This window comes from Atractosteus spatula, chromosome 7 (assembly GCF_055471065.1).
Source record: "Atractosteus spatula isolate fAtrSpa1 chromosome 7, fAtrSpa1.hap1, whole genome shotgun sequence".
In the NCBI taxonomy this organism is placed as follows: Eukaryota; Metazoa; Chordata; class Actinopteri; order Semionotiformes; family Lepisosteidae; genus Atractosteus; species Atractosteus spatula.
In genome coordinates, this window is record NC_142712.1 from 61,669,455 (window position 1) to 61,689,030 (window position 19,576).

Here is a 19,576-nt window from a genome sequence, read left to right on the forward strand (position 1 = left end):
GCTGATGTTATTTTTGGTTTAAATATCTTTACGGGAAAAAAAATCGTTTATTTGCTGTGAGATACAGCAGTTAATCTCGCCTTTCTGATGTCGTACAACAAGGAGGGAATACGTACAGTCGGGATGTTTTAGACTTCATATATTCTGGTAATATGTTGTTGTTTTTCTAGATTAAGCAGACGCCACAAGGTTGAAATGTGTTTGTAAAGATAGAACAAGGAAGTCATATCAATGCTTCACATGCTTCGGTGTTTCACTGTGGCGTTTGAGTGACACGGTTGAGTTTAACGCCCAGAAAGGCTAGCTAGCACCCCTTAGACAGAGGAGGTACAATTGTCAATTACCACAACACAATGGATATGTACCTTGGGTGGACTTCAAGGTTATTCAACTGAAAAAAAAAAGGAAGCCAAGACCGTTTTCATCATTTTATTTTTATTCTACAAAATGTTTTCTTACAAATCAAACCAGTAATAACAAATGTAAAAATATTTGAAATCCGAGAATGTGCTATATGTCTCACATATACTGTACAGTTACGATGGATTTTCTTTTTTAAAATTCCAATCCATGTTTAACTGCAAATAACCTTTTTTACTGTTAGTGGCTTCAACCAGAAGTGGTTTTAATTATACCCCCCCCAAATCATAATTTGATTACTTTATGCTAAATTAACAAAAGTTTACAAGAAATAAGATCACTTTATTAGCCATATACAATTTCTTGCATTAGGAATTTGTCTTTTTCACATACTCCAGCTTGTTCTCCATGAGACACACAGAGAGAAGCTTGGGGTCAGAGCACAGGGTTAGCTATTGTACAGCACCTCTGGAGGAGTTAGGGTTAAAGGCCTTGCTCAGTGGCCCAACAGAGTAGGATTCCTCTGCCAGCCCTGGGATTTGAACTAGCAACCTTCCAGCCACAGGCGCAGATCCTTAGCCACAGAGACACCGCTCCACCCTGAATGACAAATGAGCATCCTAATAGTAATAGAATAGAGGTCTAGCAGGCTTTAGAAACAAAACATTGTAAATTATTTTAAAATGGTGCAGTGCTTTATTGCTTACGGGTTAAAGGACTAGCAGATACGTTGTGATCAGTAGAAACTAAAATGCTCCTGCTGTTCAGCAGTTGACCTTAAAATAAGTGACAGGATGTGAAGATCAGTTGCTGAGTTCTGTTGTTTAACAGTTTCTATTAAAATGTGCTTAATAAAGAAGTAGACAAATACGGTCTATTTGTGTCCTTTTGTAAATGACAGAAAAGTGTCCTATTTAGATAACATCAACCATTATATTATTAAGACTACCTTACTAATTAAATACATAAATCAAGCCATGAATTTTAATCTGTTTGAATATTGGCAACATTCTGCATTCTACATTCCAACAAAGTGAAATATTTTCAATCTCTTAAACTTGTCGGCTGTGTCAGCCTATTTCATTTCTAGGTCTTCTTTTACAGTTAAAGCTTCCCTGTGGGTTCCATTTTTCTCTTCAGTCCTGCAACGAAACAGTGGAGAATGATGTCGCATCCCAATTTTAGCTAGAAGCAAGATCAATCTTTTTCCTCATCTAAGTTGCTTAATTTTCCTATAAAAAGATATTTAAATTTCATGGTTAACAATCATAACTTCGAACAGTCATCTCAGTGTGTGTAGATGTATATTACATAAAACAGAATTTTCATCTGAGCCTTATTCTAGTTACGTTAGCGTTGCAGTTGAGCTACTACGGATAGTGTTCTGTAATGATGACAATGCACAGGTGTGGATCCTCATGAGATGGGCAACTTAGCATGGACCAATTAACCTACTAGTGTCTGGGAGATGGGAAGAAAACAAGAGTATCTACTGTAGTTAAAATCCACTCAAACACAGGGAGAATATGAAAACTGTTTACAGAAAGGTGCCCAACTTTGGAATCAAATCCAAATCCAGGATCCCTAGAAACCAATTCTCCCATATGGCTGTTATCCATTTATGTGTGTATAAGTACTATATTTACACTACAAATAAAATATTATTCATCTACATCCAACAGTTCTGCAACAAATCAAATTTGGCCATGTCATTAAGGAAGATGGTAAATTAGTTGTTGCTTGTGGAGGTCCAGTTGTTAAAGAAGGATGCATTGTAGATAGAGTTTCCGTCATGAGATTCTGACTAGACTTTTCAAGTGGTGCAATCACAAACTTTGATTAACACCAGCTGTTTGACTGCTCATTTGAATTTCAACACCGAGGAGTGAGCTATGATTGATCAGCTTAATTTTTGGAAAAGACTTGTCTTTTATCAAGAATAACGAAGACTTTGCTGCGCGCTCCCTGATTTAAAAAAACAGAAGCTTTCGCCTGTGCAGGGAGCTTCAAACACCAGTTTATTCTACTGAAACACTTACTTGCTTTGCTTTACAGCCAGAACAATGACAACTATCAGCAGTATTGCACCTAAACAGCCCAGCACAATTCCTGCTATTAACCCTGCAAACACAAAAACAATCACTTCATGTATGACATGTATTTCTTTAGCAAATGCTACTATTGTTTAATGTAAACAATTTTATCCGAATACCCCTGAATCTCTTTATTTTACAAGACAAGTAAATCTGGTAAAGAGCGTATATAAAAAGGCAGCCAGATAGGTTTTACAAGTAATAAGTCAAATTTAGCAGATCATAATGATTGAGAGATTTCCTGAGGAAAGGAGACCTAAGTGTTTCTCATTAATCATTTCAAATATTCTTTGCCATAATGCAGCTGAAGAAGTAAGCAGTAAAAAGAGCAGGGGTGTCCAATTCTGGTCCAGGGGGACGGGTGGCTCTGCAGGGCTTCCTGGTGTCTTTAAAGCCCACAGTGCCTGAAGATTTGGGAGAAGACTGGTGCCTTAAACCAGTAAACCAAGGAGCTGAGCTGGAATGAAGATCCACAGACCAGCCTCTCAGGACACAGATTAGATACCCCTGCTCTAGAGAAACTACACAACGGAGAGCCATTTGTATGCATTACACAGTTAAAATACATTAACACAAACAAACATTCAACAAGCAAGACATAGTTATGTAAGTAATCCCAACACGGAAAACCTCACCTGGCCCTGACATGGAAAGGAGTTATGCAAGTAAGAATCGTACTCACCTGTTTGTACTCCATTGGTAATGGTTATTTCATCATCTTCATCATAATTACCAAGTGTGCCATCTGGGATAAAAACCAAAATTAACTCTTGATTTTGTTTCTGGTACCTTCTTTTTGTCTAATATCAGTAAAACAACAGTTTGAAAAAAATCTGCTGCACCTTTACAGTGGGTAATGGCGATTTAATAATCTCTAAGCAATTTCATACCAGGTAGAGTGAAATTCATGTCATTTTCATTATTAGTACATTGTTGTCATTTCTAATCACGGTTAACATTTTTTATTTACAAGATGTGGCTACTGAATTGTATGCTTAATGTATCCTTAATATAACAAATGTTCATACAGTTCCACAATCTAGACAGGATATTCCATTGTTTAGTTTGTACAATGAAATAAATGCTTTTGTGTGATTTGAAGAGAGTCCCTTGTCTTCCCAACCCGGTTACTTAAAAATCAAGATGTGACAAATTAATTGTAGTACCAAACCACGATACAAGAAGCAACCAAAAACAATGTCATTCCAGTTAATAGGTACAAGTAATAGGTTTAGGCCATGCTGAAAACCGAAGAAGGAAAACACAACATTTCAGTCGTGGAGCCTTCTTGAGGTGTAGCCAACACTGTAGCCAGAATACTCACCTATGTATCCTGCACAGGTGCTGTTGCATTGCTGCTGTGTAATAAACCGATTGCCATTGCCTCCACATCCAGTGAAATAAAAGGTCTTGCATTTCCTCTTGTCTTTATTGTAGTACCACAGTAAGTAATGGCCTTGGCAATACCCCTGTTCTCTTTGCAAAGTACAGACAGCATCTGAACAGCAAAAATAAAATATGGAGATTACGATCATTTTGTACTTCATGATATCGATGATATCAAACAATTGCTCAGCAAATTACAAAAGGGTTTCTGCCACTTTTTGTGAACCTTGTCATTGAAGATTGTTAGTTCTTTTCTGACAATAGGTCAATGTATTGTGAATTTTAGGATGTATCTATACCCCTGCAATTCACTCCTGGTCCAGGAGAAAATCATGTTGTCTAGTTTTCATTCACTGGACTCCTAATGGCTCAATTTATAGCAATATGTAATCTAATTTTTCTTTATGACCAATATTTCCAGGTCTTTCGTCATGGAGGATTAAAAGGTATCCATAAAATGTGGTGGACTGCAGTTACCCAGGACCAGAATTGAATATCACTGATCTATACAGTCATTTTCCTTCTGTTTTTTAACAAAGGACACAGATTTATGTAAGTTATACACAGTATGGCACATGATTTGACAATCATGGAACTTGGGTCTTAAAATCTTGGACGATATGACATCGGCAAAAATATATACAGTATATTTACCTTCACACTTGCTTAATTATTGCAAAAGTATTTTTAATATCTCATCATGCATAAAAAATGCCATCACCTTTGTGGAAGAAAGCATTGACAGCAATTTTTATGTGTGTGATGTTGCTACAGTATATTTGAACCGTCAACTGATCATCTTTCTGCATGCTTCTTTTACACTTTACACTTTGTAAGATCTTTGTGCATGGGTTTGCCTGATATTAAATGATACCACAAGGTGGCAGAGTTCTCTGATATTACTAAGGACTAACTTAGTATTTTTGTGTTTGCTTTTGTATTAGAAAGTCTACAAACCAGTGTTATTTCATGGTCTCTAACAACATCTCATGAGATGAGCTCTCTAGAAAACAAATATTACAAATATCAAACAAATGTGTTTCATTAGTCCAACACAGTTCAGAGTTTCAAAAAAATTAAAACAAAAGGTGAGTTGTAATATTGTAATGGTAAATGCAGAATTTGCAGTTCACAAATACACATGTAAAACAGGAAGATTTATGTGGTGTATAAATATTACTAAACGATCAATCAATCAACATAGGACTTTTAAGAGCATGGTAAAAATGCCTGTTTTTCTCCATAATTCATGGTATCTGGGGTATTCCATGAATTATGTGTCATTACCTGAGCAAAGGAAAAAAACTGCAGGGTGTGTGGGGATGGTAAGATTCAGACAAATGAGGAATATCTATTTTTTCTAATCACTTTATCGATATCATGGCCATAAGAAATAATACAACAGCCTCCTTAGGTGATAAGTGCCAAAAACAGTTGTTAAATTGTTGAAAAGGCAGTTGAAGTTCACTATCTAGACAGACAGGAGGTGGTGCTGACAGTGGCTATGAGCTCCACATCTCTGCCCCAAGCTCTCCTGGCAGATTGAATCTGACAGAACCTCCGAACACTAGCTGAAATCCCCTTGGCTGCTTCATATTGTGTGCAGCTTGTTGCTCCACTTCTTAACGAATCAGTCCATCATAACTGCACTTGTTAAGTAGTAAGCTTCTCTGCTTCTTGCCTAGGCTTGTACATAATTTATTTTATCCTTGCGTCTTTCAGTCCCTAAGCCAGACAGGAATGATGTAAGACAAGAAAGATTTTGTCATCCAGCTAACAGGTTTAATGTTGACAAAGATTGGAAATGGCCTCCTGAATCTCGCCAGCAGTCCATCACCTCCTACGACATTGTGAAACAAATTGATGTCAGATTTCTATTGTCCTCGATCTCTTTTTGTCTCCTGAAAAAAAATGACTAATGCCGTATTCCAGATACGGCAATGCGAATTGCTACTGTATCCAAAAGACTTGAGAAGTTGAGCAGCAAAACAAAAAGATTCATACTGATTTTACACTTTTGGTGTGTGCTAATATACTAAACACACAAATGGATGTGATATGGATGTTTGACATATAGTATCAATGGAGGTCCCATTTGCACCTGTAGAAGCTTGAAGATCACAGAACATTATTTTGTAGAATGTTTTAAAGAAGCCCTGCAATGACCATTCAATTTCAAATGCAGAACACATTGTGTAACCAGCTTTGGGAATTAAGTTAATTGTGAAATAAACATGCAGAATGAACTGTTTGCAGAATGAAATGTGGAATGGAATTTCCATGCTTCAGGAGTACCATTGCCGAAGACAGCACATTTGGTTGCCAGTAGAAATGCAACAACATGTAGTTCTTTGTCACAGGCTTTTCTGAGAGAAACCACTGGAAGCACAGAATTAACAGTTTCTAAAATTAATACTGTAGTCGCCTTTTTTCTCCGTCTTTGTATATATCTGGCAGACAGAAAGGAGACAGATTGAACTATAAATGACAGTAATAAAAAAGTTACAGCTTTGTTCCACATGAACAAAAAGAAACAAACATTGCTGAATCCGATCAGATTTTACTAAGGCTTAGACGATTGTTTTACTAGAAATTAAAAAGACAGTGAAGTAAATAAGTGCTTTTAGTAAATAGGTGAGCTTAATGAGTGAAATTCCACAGATCATGAAGAGGTTCCAGCTGTGGGACCCTATGGGTCTCTTACGTGTTGTTGTTTCCTTTCGATACAACTTTTATTAATCAGAAAACAAAGACATCAAAGCGAAAATAGTTGTTTGAGGTATCGTTGCAAGAAACAAAAAATGTTAACAAACAGCGCGAAGACATTCATGTGAAAGATGACGTGCTGTGAGGAAGAATTTTGGCATTTACCTTTTTTAAGTGTACAAGATAGTAACTATTTGTCTTTGCTAACGCCTTTTTTACCTAGCAATAGTATAAAAGAATAATTGTAGGCACATTATTTGATCTTTTGATGATAATGCTATAACCACAGAATGTTTAGCTAAATGTCACACCTTCTATTAACTTCCTTTTTACTTATTACTTCCTTTTAACCAAATAAAAGGTGAATTTTATTTTCTTAAGAATAAAGTGGTCAATTACAAAGGAGTATTTGTAGAGAAAAATAACTCCTCATATGGAGATTTCAAATGAGCTATGTGACCCTGAATCTGCTGTATGAAACTCATTACCTTTGCCATCATCACTGAGGGGCTGCTCTCAGATCTGTATGATTGTGTCCTCTCCATGCGCATGAATAAAGGACTCTGCTGAACCACACCTAACCTGAGTGAAGAGTTTTCTTCGACAGCTGTGTACGGTATATACAGATTTCAGCTGCCCTTTTCATATCAAAATTGTAAGTAGACCTTTGACAATTAAAGGGATAAGCTACTTATTGTGCTCTGGTTTTCTGTTTTCTCTTGTGATGTAAACATTCATTTAACCAATCTTCTTCTGATCACACTGCAAAGCACATGTTTTATGGCCCCTATACATGTACTGTCATTTCTCCCCACCTTTTAATTACTGACAAGTAAGAATAACCTGTGACAGACTGTGACCCCCATCAATCAGGAAGAATAAAAAAGGTTCATTATAGTTACATCTGAAAGCACATTACAATTAACCAAATTTGCAACAGTGAACATCTTCAGAGTGCAGACAGATCACTGGAATAAAGCTGTTATTTTAACCACGCTTTTTGAGTTGGTAGACTTCGATAAACTCCCAGAAAAAACTCATGAGCACAGTGAGGGGCTGGGGCATCTAGAGTAAGAGCCTCCTAATGTACACATGATGTCCGGTGCAATGTCTCCTGTTTAGGTGTGGTGGTGGCAAAGGTGCTTTTAAAACTGACCTTGAAAAGACTTTGTTAGCTTAGCACTTTGCTAGTTGGCAGTTTAAACATCACGGGAACTATTTATTATACTTGTGGATATACAGTAACAAGCAAGAACACCCTGTGAATAAACTGTCTTGTAGATGGGAGCCCCATCTGTAATTGTGAAAAACAAAAAGCACATCTGGAAGTGCCTCACAATTAACCAAGATGGCAACAGCATCCAGCTTCAGAGTGCAGACAGATCACTTTTTACCATGCTTGTTGAGGTACAGGTAGAGCTCCCAGAAAGCTTGGTTGTAACGGGTTCTTTCCTTACCACCAGTGGGGTAGAGTTGAGGTGCCCGAGAGGAGCAGTTTCGCATGCACCACCTGTCAGTGATGAAGCGATTTCCATTTCCTCCGTGACCCTTGTACATGAAGGGGAGACATTTGTCGGAGGCCGAGTCGTAGTAAAGGCGGAAATGCAGATTTTCACCTGTTCCTTCATCCATAGTCAAATTACATTCTGTGCAATTGATAAAGAAAAATGTTAGAAAGGGGTTTTGGACATTAAACATGAGGTTTTCTAACAAAAAGTAAATCAAGGAAAAGGTTGCTCTTACTGCATTGACCGTGGAAGGAATGTTTTCATGAGCTGTTCTCATGCTTGGCAAGATAGAGAACAATTCTCCTGAATACAAATACAGCTTTTATAACACAAGAGGTCCAATTATCATGTTTAGAGAAGAGGGATTTGGAATTCTGCTTGGTGTGTTCAGGTTCTCTATGGTTGACACTGTTTATTTGACTTCTAAATATTATACATTCACATTAAGAAAATCATTGAATTTTACAATGATGTAAGAAACTAGCCTTTTTGTTAATCATCAGTTGGGTGGTGAGTTTCAGTTAACTATGTCAACACAGCAGTGACCAGCTCCTAGTTTTTATGACTGCTGTAAATATGGCAAAGTCCGACAATGATTTCGAATCCTGCAAGGGGAAAATGAGTCACTCCACTCAAAGCCTGTACATCACATGAAAGCACAATATGATTTAAATCAAACAGATACATGAGCCATCCCATCAAAGAATTACTGTGTTTTTATCATTCCCTTCTTAATTGAAAATAGTGCAGATTACCACTGCTTTACCAGATTACCAATAGTGCAGTGAATTAGGCACTGCTCGTCTCAGTCTCAGTGAACAGTGAACAGTGATGCTCCATGAGGCTTCTTGCACCAGAACGTTGCTGGGTACAGTGTGATGCCTTTTGTTTCTGTCCTGGAGCTGAAATGGTGAAGAGCCCTGTTTGTTGCAGCTAGAATACCAGTTAGGAACTAAGTGCCTCGGTTACATATCTTTTATAGCTAGAAAACCCCCTTGTAGCAGGGCCATGTGACACCACTCCTAAACACAAAATAACTCTTTTGCAGAGAGTGGCTTAATATTCCACTAAGAATTAAATCATTTCACCTATCCTCACTGTACTAAAAAAAAAAAAACAACAGTATACTAATATACTAATATGCTAAATACAAATGAAAGCAGTCTTATTGGATTGGATGAGCAAATTTTCCTTTTATAAATTAAATTAATATCTTATTCATGTCAAAATGTTATCTGCTCTTAACTAATGCCTTATGAGAAGAGTCAATTGTCTTTAAGCCTAAGACATTATAAACATGATATGCCTTAAACAGGAGCAGGTCATGTTTGTTAAGGACTCCCTTACTGTAGATGACATTGGTTTTACACTGTTCTTAAATTCCCTAGTTTCAGGAAACCTTGCCGAGACTAATTTCTTGAGAGTAACTGTGAAAATAACAAACTGTCTTCCTTCTCTCATTACTGACTTACTAACATGCACACAAGGAAATAATTCTTCAAGTGAGGTGCCAGGGTTAAAACTAAGTGAAACATTTCTTACACGTGACAGTACCATTATCCCCACTGTACTGCACCTTCAAACTACTTCCATATTCGAGAATACAGGTTGGTACCAAGGTGTTAGGATGGTGCAGTCAATAAGAGTTAAAAATAATATGGAGAGAACTGAAAAATAGAATAGTCAGTAATGAGTTTACTTTCCTGTTGTTCAGTGCATTGCATTTGTATCTCACTAAATTCTACACTCTGCCTTGTATTTAACATTAAATGCTTGTTATACCTTTCATCTTGTTCTCCATAGGACTTTATCATCATGCATTTTGGGATTCTTAAATTTGTGTTTGATTCAGACAGATCTTAGATTTTTCAGCCAGAGCATGTCAAGACTGTAGTCAAGGGATCAGAGAAGAGTCACAGTCTGGACTGAAAGGCCCGAACAGGAACATGTCAGCTGTTACTGGGCCTGGTGCCGCCCTGACACTGGACAGCTGTTGTCAGAACTGTGCGGTTTGACCACCTTGCATTTACCACTTCTCCACCTAAACATCATGCTGAGCAACAGCCGCCCACAAAGGACCAGTTTAAAAATAGCTCCGGAGAAAAGAGAGGGAAGCTGGCTACCTCCTGTGCTGACGCTGACATGATTGTACAGCTGCCAGATATCTCGGGGAAATGGGTGTTTTCAAACTATTATCACAGCCTTCACTCCCAGAGATGAGACTCCTGCTCCTCACTAATCCTGAATGGGAGCAAGCAGCTCTGCTGAGGGGATATAAAGTCTGAATCCAGAGTTTTCACTGCTTCCAGCCGATTATCTGCTTTCAGCGGAAAGGCTTTCTTTAAATAAGGTCAAGAATTTGTAATACACCACACATATTCTATTACAACTTCTAGACCTTATTTTGAATGACTTTCTACATCTGGTTCATGAGATGCTCTGCATGACTTCTATCATTAGCCTCAAAATGCACAACTTTTATGGGTATCTCTTTAAAAGGGAGTGTGTACTGGCGTATAAAAGAAAAAAACAAAAAAGAGCTTCTTTGATTATCAAAAAGGAACAGATTCTTTTTTTTGTAACTAGAATTGATATTATGCAGAAAAAATTGCTTCCATAAATTGTTTTTCCCAGATGTCATACAGTACTTTCTGTCAGTTAACACTTTGATATTTTTCTTTATAGTCCATCTGTCCATTTTCTAGCCACTTGATCAAATTCAGGGATGTGGGGGAGCCTATCCTGGCAAGCAATGGGCGCTAAGTAGGGTACAACCTAGATAGGATGCCAGTCTATCGCAGGGCAGACACAAACACACTCAGTTACATCAGGGCCAATTTTCCTGGAAGCCCATTAACCCACCAGTGTATGTTTGGACAGTGGAGGAAACTGGATCACCCAGAGGAAACCCGCGCAAACAGTGGAAGAACATACAAACTCCATGCACATGGTACCCCAGGTCTGGAATTGTACCCAGGGTCCCCAGCATTGCTAACCATGACACAACTGGAGTCATAATGTCATGTAATATCTGAATTCATCTCCTTGGCAAAATAGATTCCTTTAACAAATATGTTTCGATTTTTAAACTCAGTATGTGCACTACATTTTTAGTTGGATGCCTAGTAGGAATTTTACAAATTACATATACTCATAGGCATTAAAACCTTAACTAACGCAATTGGTTTCAATACTGATTTGTTGCTTTTTTTTCCCAAGCTATATATTGCTGACCAACAATAACTGAAATTTGATACTAGTTACCACTGAAACCTGATATATGCTGCTGTAAGAGATAAGTGGGCATCATAAAAATTTGAAATAAGGACCTTTGTCCCGAGCGCTACTCAAAGCTGCTTGTAAGTTTCATGTTTAGAGAGGGAGCCAATAATGTCCCCGCTCCCATTTCAGCAAATACTGACGCAGACAAAGAAAATGAAAACGGTTAAAGATGATTTCACTGAAATCCTGTTTATCTGACTGTTTAATTCTTTCCCCATCCCCTCAGAAACCAGTCCTGAGGCATCTGGGAGTGAATTCAACCTTGTTGCCTCCACCTGTCTACAGCAGATACTTGACTGGTAGAATGTGAAACGTGAAACACCTGCAGTGAATAAAATCAATAAAGATTCTTCCACCTTGCTTCAACAATTTGTAATATCTCTCTCTAATCACGTAATCCAAGAAAGACAGGTTCTATGCGATTAGAGTGAACCATAATGTCCTCCTGTATTAATAAATTCAGCAGCTGATTCATTAAATAGCAATTTATAGCATAATGGCAACCCATTTAAAAAAACTTTTTTACATTTTAGTATTTATTATAGTGGAAAGGTCAAATAAGAGTAGCCAGCCTTAATCTAAAATAATTTCAAATTACTAAAAATAAAAACATATCATATTCTGTTATGCTATTTTTGTTAGCCAAGGCTATGTTCTTGAAACCTTGACTACAACACTGGGGACAGGACTTCCAAAGGAACGTGAATAATCTGAAAAACTGTTCAATGACGGATATTGTTATGAAGTGGCTCAAGGGCGCCTAGTTCTTCTAGACTTTACAGACTATTTTTTTAAAAAATAAACAAAAAGAAACAAACTCACCTGGTTTTGTATTCTGTAAAAGTTGATCAGCATCCACAGAAAAATGTAATGTAGTTAAAACTACGAGAAAAATTGCAAGAAAACTTCTCATTGTGTTCTAATGCCGGAAAACGTCCCTCTCTTTGAAAGTTGGGTTATAATTGTGAGGCAATAACCTTTGTACAGTGGACTGATAAGAACTGATGAGCCTATTTGTCAGTTTAGGGCTGTACTGTACTGTAATTTATTCATTTTTTTTCCTGTTATACATGTAAAATACGGTAACTGGCAAATTACCACTGTCTACCATGGTCCATCACATCTCAAACCATATCTAATAATGTACACTTACAGTAGTGTACATTAATACCAGACCATAAGTATTAATGTACAGTATTTGTAAGCATAAATTATTATATGTTGGGTTTTGTGCTGTAAAATGATAAATGTAATTTGTAAAGAAAACAAGTTCTAAGTTCAAGCCAGACAAAAGCTCTTAGACCTCAGAAGGTGTAGCAGCTCTGACATCTGCGTTGCTTGGATACACAAATATTCCCACTTGCCTTCTGAAGGCGACATGGTGACATGCTGGTTGACGTTGCTAGCTCACTGCTCTTGAATCCTGGGTTCTGGAGTATTTCTTCTGATTGCAGTTGCATGTATTTCATTAAATTCATTTTCATATCATTTTGAGCCTGCTGTCCAATGCATCGTGAAAACAAAAGAGCAAATGAATATTAATGAATATAATTTGTAGCAGCTGCAATGTCTCACAGCACACCACAAACCTGAGATACGTTTTTGGAAGGTATCTAGCTATTACCTATTAGTTTACATCAAAGTAAAACATTTTGAATAGTGAAAAGTAGTGTTTCATTTCTTAAATGTTATTATCTAAATAAGATAGAGTTATTTCTATTATGCTTTCAAAAGGCTTTGGAAAGAGGCATAGGAAACTAGTTTTAATTAAGTAACCATTCTATAAATGATCAAATTGTGCAAGCTGTTATTATGAGGTTATACCACATGGTGGCAGACATTCTCAGTACTCTTGTAGTATTAGTAGATATTTCTTTTTTAATTAAAAGTAAATAGTTAATATTTATATAATCAATACTGAGATGAAGGAAATATCTGCATTTTATGAAACCTGAAACCTTATAATTAACACATGAAGCCTGGACGTTTTTACAGTTATAATATTTGTTATGGATAGGGATTATGCACTAGACATAAAAACAAAATGCAATTATAAACATTACATAACATGAAACAATCGATGCACCAAAATAAGTGGCCAAAATAAGTGGCTACAGGTAACAGCTTTGAAAATAAAGTTGTTTTTTCCAGGTATCAATCTTCCATCCTGTTTATAAAGTTTGCTTCAATTAGCATTAAAAAGTTAATTGGAAGCTAAAGGCCATAGGGTTTCCATATCGCTTCATCACTGATGTGAAGCTGGCTGTACGAAGCACTATAAAAGCTTCAGTGCTCAATGAACACAAAGATAAAAAAGATTTTGAAAGCTTTCTTATAGGCAGTTGAGATGCAATATCTGCACAGACAGGACATGGAGCCTGCAATGACTTTGAGCTGCGTCCAGACAGATTCAATATTGACAGAAGCCAGTAACTCTAGCTGATAAACTCATGACCACTTCCTATTGTGTGTGGATTACACACAGGGATAGAGACTTGTAATGACATGCGCCGCTTCTTACCAAGAGTCATCCTTCATAACAGCTCTAGGTAATTGGCAAATGTCTCTTCTTCCTACCCTACCTTGCAGTTGATTTTAGTCTCACGAATTTTTACCAATGCCTGGGTCAGACAGGAATGATGTAAGACAAGAAACATTATGTCAAGTGGTGTAAAAAAGTAGCTGATTTGTCTGTTGTCTGGTTAAATGCTGACAAAGACTGTAAATGGCCTTCTGACCTCTCACCCACTACTCCATTATGAAAAGGAGGAGGGGTAATGTGGTCAGTTTCCTTTATTCTGAAGCCTGGTGGTTATCGAACCCTTTTTGCCTCATGGAAAAGAAAATGACTATGGAGGAGTTAATTACTGATTTGAGGGATGGGAGAGCACCACTGTTCTCCAATGGAAAACAATGATGGAATTTTCTTGGCAAGTAGTCAGATTTTTCCACATAGATCCTCATTTTTAATCCTGTACAAAGTAATTCCACATAGTCAATGTTGATTAACATGAGTGTGTTGAGTGCTGCTACTGTACATCAGGGCAAGGACAGGGGTGTGATAATCAGATACAATTTAATTGCAATTACAATTTAGTTTCAATTAATAGACACAGACTTTTATAGTCTTCATAGTCCTTTAAGAAATGGATGCTACTCAATTTAGCAGAATGCACAGTTTTAGGCGGTTACTGAAACTTAGCCTTGCATACAGACACGTGAGACATTTAACAGAGGTGTCATTTTCACCAGTGGAAGCACAGAGATCACAGAAGAATATTCCATGGAATGTTTTAAGATGCTCTGCTGTGGATGTTTGTTTTTAAAACGTTCCATTTTCAAACTAGAGATGTGAAGCAAAAAAAAAGGCAGTAAATAGACTAAAAAAAGACGAGCTACTCTTCTTTTCTTTCAAAAGACATGTAATTTAATCTCCATACTTTGGGGGCCCCAGTGTAGCCAGCAGCACACATGATCACCAGTGGAGACATGACAACATGTTAGCTCTGTGTCACTGGCTTTTCTGAGAGAAACCACTGGAAACCCAGCATTACAAGCTGCTAAAATTAATAGCCCTGTCTCTTTTCTTCCTTCTTTCTTTATCCCTGTGTATTTCTATTATGTCTGTCTCTGACAGACAGAAAAGGAATGGCTTATATACTCTGATAAGAAAAAAAAGATCTTTCTGTTCCAAACAGAAACTAACATTGTAGGAGCCAAGATTGTACTAAAAGAAATAAAAGAATAATGAAGTAAGAGACCTGCCTGATGAGTGAAGTCCCACAGATGATGAAGGCATTCGAGCTGTGTTCAAGTCTGTGAGTTGTTTCCTTATACTGTCCATACAGTTTTCTCTGACATAAAAACATGGATGACTCGAAATGTCCTTCATCTAAACTGTGACAAGACCGAAGTCTGGAAATGAAATTATTATTATTGGCACCCCCATCAGCTTTGTAAAGCCAATGCACTAACTATCTGAGGATAGACCTGTACTTGAGCTTCAGTCATAATTGAAAAACCTGTGAGTGATATTTGATTCAGGCTTGACTTTTGACTCACGTGTGCAACACATTGTCAAAACATCATTCGTTCACCTCAGAAATGATCAGTTACTTATTGCTAACTGTTGCTGAAAAGCTGATGAACACATTTGTCTTCTCCCGCATTGACTACTGTAATGCTCTACTCGTCGGGGTTCTAAATCTACATTGAACAAACAAATTTCTCCTATCCTGGAGTCCTTGCGTTGGCTTCCTGTCAGATTTTGTGTCGACTTCAAAATCCTCATGCTCACCTATAAGGCTCTGCATGGCTTTGGACCTCAGTACCTGTCTGAGCGACTATCAGGTGGGTAGCTGCGTCAACATGCGTAGGCTGTAAAAGGAACAAGTAATAGGTTTATTCCATGCTGAAAGAGTAGAAAGAAAACACAATGTTTCAGTCGTAGAGCCTTCTTCAGGTGTGGCCTTCTTGACACCTAATGGAGGCTCCATGGCTGAAACGTTGTGTTTACTTTCTTCTCTTTTCAGCATGGAGTGAGCTACTATCGTCCTACTCCCCACCTCGCAACCTTCGCTCTTCTAACTCTGGACTCCTATCTGTCCCCCAAACCCGTCTACCCTCTATGGGTGACAGGGCCTTCTCCTGTTATACCCCAGAGTTGGGAACTCTCTCCCCAAGGATATCAGAGAGTCACCTTCCCTAAACTTACAAAACTAGACTCAAAACCTTCTTCTTTAGAAGAGCCTTTACTTAACTGGTTCTGTTCTTTACCGCTCTGCTCCTACCATATTCAGTACCCCCATCTACTGTCTCCTCTCATTGTGTATATCTTGTGTATTTTTTCTTTTCATGTGTTGTTGTCATTCTGTAAAGCGCTTTCAGAAGGCATCTTTAAAGGCGCTATATAAAATAAAGTTTATTAGTTTTCAGTATTTAGAAAACCAAGACATCAAAGTGAAAACAGCTGCAGGGGGTATCATAGCAAGGAGCAAAATCAAAATGTAAACAAACAAATGCCAAGATACACACTGAAAAGTAGGTACAATCTATATATGCAGATTTGAGCTTATTTATTGAAGGGATCAGCACATTTTTCAGCTATCTTGAGATGGTTTCCTGTTTTGTGATTGGATTAAAACATTTTACTTGACTGCTCTTCTCCTGTCCACACTGCAGAGTACATGTTTTATGACCCCTATAAATGTACTTTCATTTCTCTACACCTGCTAACTCCTATTACAGGCACTCCAGTTCACTGGCTGGCAAGCCCACAGTGAGGGGCTGGGGCATCTATTGTAAGAGTGATGTCCGGTGCAATGTCTCCTGTTTAAGTGTGGTGGTGGCAAAGGTGCTTTTAAAACTGACCTTGAAAAGACTTTGTTAGCTTAGCACTTTGCTAGTTGGCAGTTTAAACATCACGGGAACTATTTATTATACTTGTGGATATACAGTAACAAGCAAGAACACCCTGTGAATAAACTGTCTTGTAGATGGGAGCCCCATCTGTAATTGTGAAAAACAAAAAGCACATCTGGAAGTGCCTCACAATTAACCAAGATGGCAACAGCATCCAGCTTCAGAGTGCAGACAGATCACTTTTTACCATGCTTGTTGAGGTACAGGTAGAGCTCCCAGAAAGCTTGGTTGTAACGGGTTCTTTCCTTACCGCCAGTGGGGTAGAGTTGAGGTGCCCGAGAGGAGCAGTTTCGCATGCACCACCTGTCAGTGATGAAGTGATTTCCATTTCCTCCGTGACCCTTGTACATGAAGGGGAGACATTTGTCGGAGGCCGAGTTGTAGTAAAGGCGGAAATGCAGATTTTCACCTGTTCCTTCATCCATAGTCAAATTACATTCTGTGAAATTGATGTTAGAAAGGGGTTTTGGACATTAGGTTTTCTATGTTTTCTAATGAAAAAGTAAAAGTAAAGGAAAGGGTTTATCATTAACTACCACATTGACCAAAGGAGATGGGAGAAAAAGGTGAGGTCCTCTGGAATGTGCTTGAGTTTTCTGATGCGTGACAGGATAGAGAAAAATTCTCCAGAAGGGGAGATATTTGTGTCGGAGGCTAAGTTGGCAGAAAAGCAGATAATCACCTGCTGCTTTATCCATAAGCAAATCACATACTGTGAAATGGATATAGAAAAGTGTTAAAACTTAAAACTTAGGTTTGTACCAAAAACTAGATTCAGGAAAAAGTAAAAAATTCCACTTTTTTTAGTGCATGGGTGTAGCTGGGAGAATATTTTATTGGTATTTCTAACCTGACATGACATGCCGCCCCATTGTGTAGCTGGGAAGAGTAAAACATTACAGCACTAGCTGTGTCATTGACCGTATTATGTCATTGACATGCATCAAAATGAATGAAGTGTTCTCCCGTTTAAAAGGCTCCCCTTAGAAGTCAAGGCCCAAATTGCCAATAAGACAAACATCTTTAGTAGGTTCATTTCCTTAAGGTCTGTCAACGGGCAATTTTTTTTCTCACCCTCAGTCAGCTTTTTCCAGACATAAAATAAAGGAGCAGTGTGTAATGTATGCACACCGAGAGGTGAATTTCCTGCCACCTGATTTTCAATAATCTGGGATTCTTTCATACTGTGTATCTGTCCGAGCTAAAGGGAAATCTTTCTATGTTTCTATGTACACAGCTGCCTTACTTGGAACATATTTAATCCCAGAATGGTTTCCAAATATATAATTTCTGTTAGTCTCATAAGCTTTTATCTGGTTTTGAAGTTTTACTTTATTGGTTCGCCGTTTACCACAGAGTAAAACCCCAGCCCAGTGGATCTCACAGCATTGACCAAAGGAGATGAAATAAAAGACAAGGCCCTTTAGAAGGTACTCTAAGGCTAGACAGGATAAAGAATAACTACCCTCATTATAAATACTGGTTATAGACTGAAAAAGGTTTAATTACACCGTTTAGGAAACATTAAGAGTCCTTTAAATTCTGCCTTTTTATATGGCTTACTTATTGCTCACTTTTCACATTTTCATCAGCAAAAAAACAAAAAAAAACTCCAATAACAATATCAGAGCTTCAGAGATGGCAAAAATGCTTTAGATTTCTGAAATGCATCATACATTCTTTTAAGTAAAGCATTATGTCCTTCTAATATTACAAGGAAAGTGTCAAGCACTATACGCTTGCTCATATTTTGGCAAAAGAGATACTGAATTGATACCTGAAGTTCAAATGTTGTAGCGACTGCAGGAAACAGCTGGAATCCTTGCTGCCAGATGAAAGCCTACTTTTCCAGGTGTTTGGTAGAATGGTGGGCTCTACCCTCCATCTGGGTCTAGAGACACCACATCTTTATCACATAACCCTTCCCAGAAAGCTGATAATGACCTATTAATATTATCACCGCAAATAAGGTTCTTCCCCTTCCCTTCTTTTCATGTTCTGAAGTCAAAATTTGTAGTGACTGTGTGAAAAAGCTGTGCTTCTGAAAAAAGCTATCAAGGTTTCTGTTCGTGTCTTTTGGGACTACACAATGGACAATCTGAGCAGCAATGCCGCTTGCCAGGTATTGGACTGCAATGACATATAAATTAATAAAATGTAACAAAAAGACCATCCAAATTAAAACATGGGTTCATTCTGAACCATGTTTCAAAATGTCATGCACCAGCAATGCATGTCTTATGAAAAAGAGATGATTATGTTTCTCCAGGATGTCGAAAACATCACATTGCAAGCAGAGTGTCAGAGTTCTAGATACAGGGAAGATTCTGAAAAATAATTGCAAGACATTCAGGGGAACTATTTCAATAAACAAAAGTTGTGTGATACAGAACTAAGGTGTGGCTCAGACTGACTAAACAGCAGCTCTTGCCAGGCACACTCGGTCAACGTATGTTTCACTATCTCATATTCTAGGTGGCATTGGGTTTATGTTGCGCTTTTACATTTGTCCTTTTTCAGGAATAAAACTCCTAGAATAGATAGATAGATAGACAGACAGATAGATAGATAGATAGATAGATAGATAGATAGATAGATAGATAGATAGATAGATAGATAGATAGATAGATACTTTATTGATCCCGTGAGGGAAATTGCAGTGCAACAGCAGCTTAACACACAGAATAAAACGTACTTCGGCTTTTCAGTCAAATACTAATAATGACAAAACAAGCCGAACAAATATAAAGGGATAGCATGCTGAATACCTTGGTTTTAACTGGCTTGGCTGAGGAAGTGACAGTGCTGCCCCTGTCCGCT

The 19,576-nt window shown here is 37.8% G+C and overlaps 1 protein-coding gene across 1 annotated transcript; it reads right to left on the bottom strand.

Moving 5' to 3' along the window:
- Window positions 1–415: 415 nt before the first annotated feature.
- Window positions 416–12,284, bottom strand: LOC148831580 (inter-alpha-trypsin inhibitor). Its single transcript, XM_088921680.1, has 6 exons — window positions 12,158–12,284; window positions 8,003–8,191; window positions 3,778–3,951; window positions 3,136–3,198; window positions 2,400–2,481; window positions 416–1,502 (listed from the first exon to the last, which is right to left on the bottom strand). The coding sequence occupies exons 1-6, from the start codon at window positions 12,246–12,248 to the stop codon at window positions 1,436–1,438; spliced, it is 666 nt and encodes a 221-aa protein (XP_088777806.1). The 5' UTR covers window positions 12,249–12,284; the 3' UTR covers window positions 416–1,435.
- Window positions 12,285–19,576: the final 7,292 nt, after the last annotated feature.

What these genes read in the sequence shown, in the direction of transcription:
- LOC148831580 (XM_088921680.1), bottom strand. Translation starts at nt 12,248, where the DNA reads ATGAGAAGTTTTCTTGCAATTTTTCTCGTAGTTTTAACTACATTACAT. An exon ending in TTTACAGAATACAAAACCAG is followed by an intron (nt 8,192 to 12,157) that starts GTGAGTTTGTTT and finishes TCAATTGCACAG; the next exon opens with AATGTAATTTGACTATGGAT. An exon ending in CTGGCTGTAAAGCAAAGCAA is followed by an intron (nt 1,503 to 2,399) that starts GTAAGTGTTTCA and finishes GTTTCGTTGCAG; the next exon opens with GACTGAAGAGAAAAATGGAA.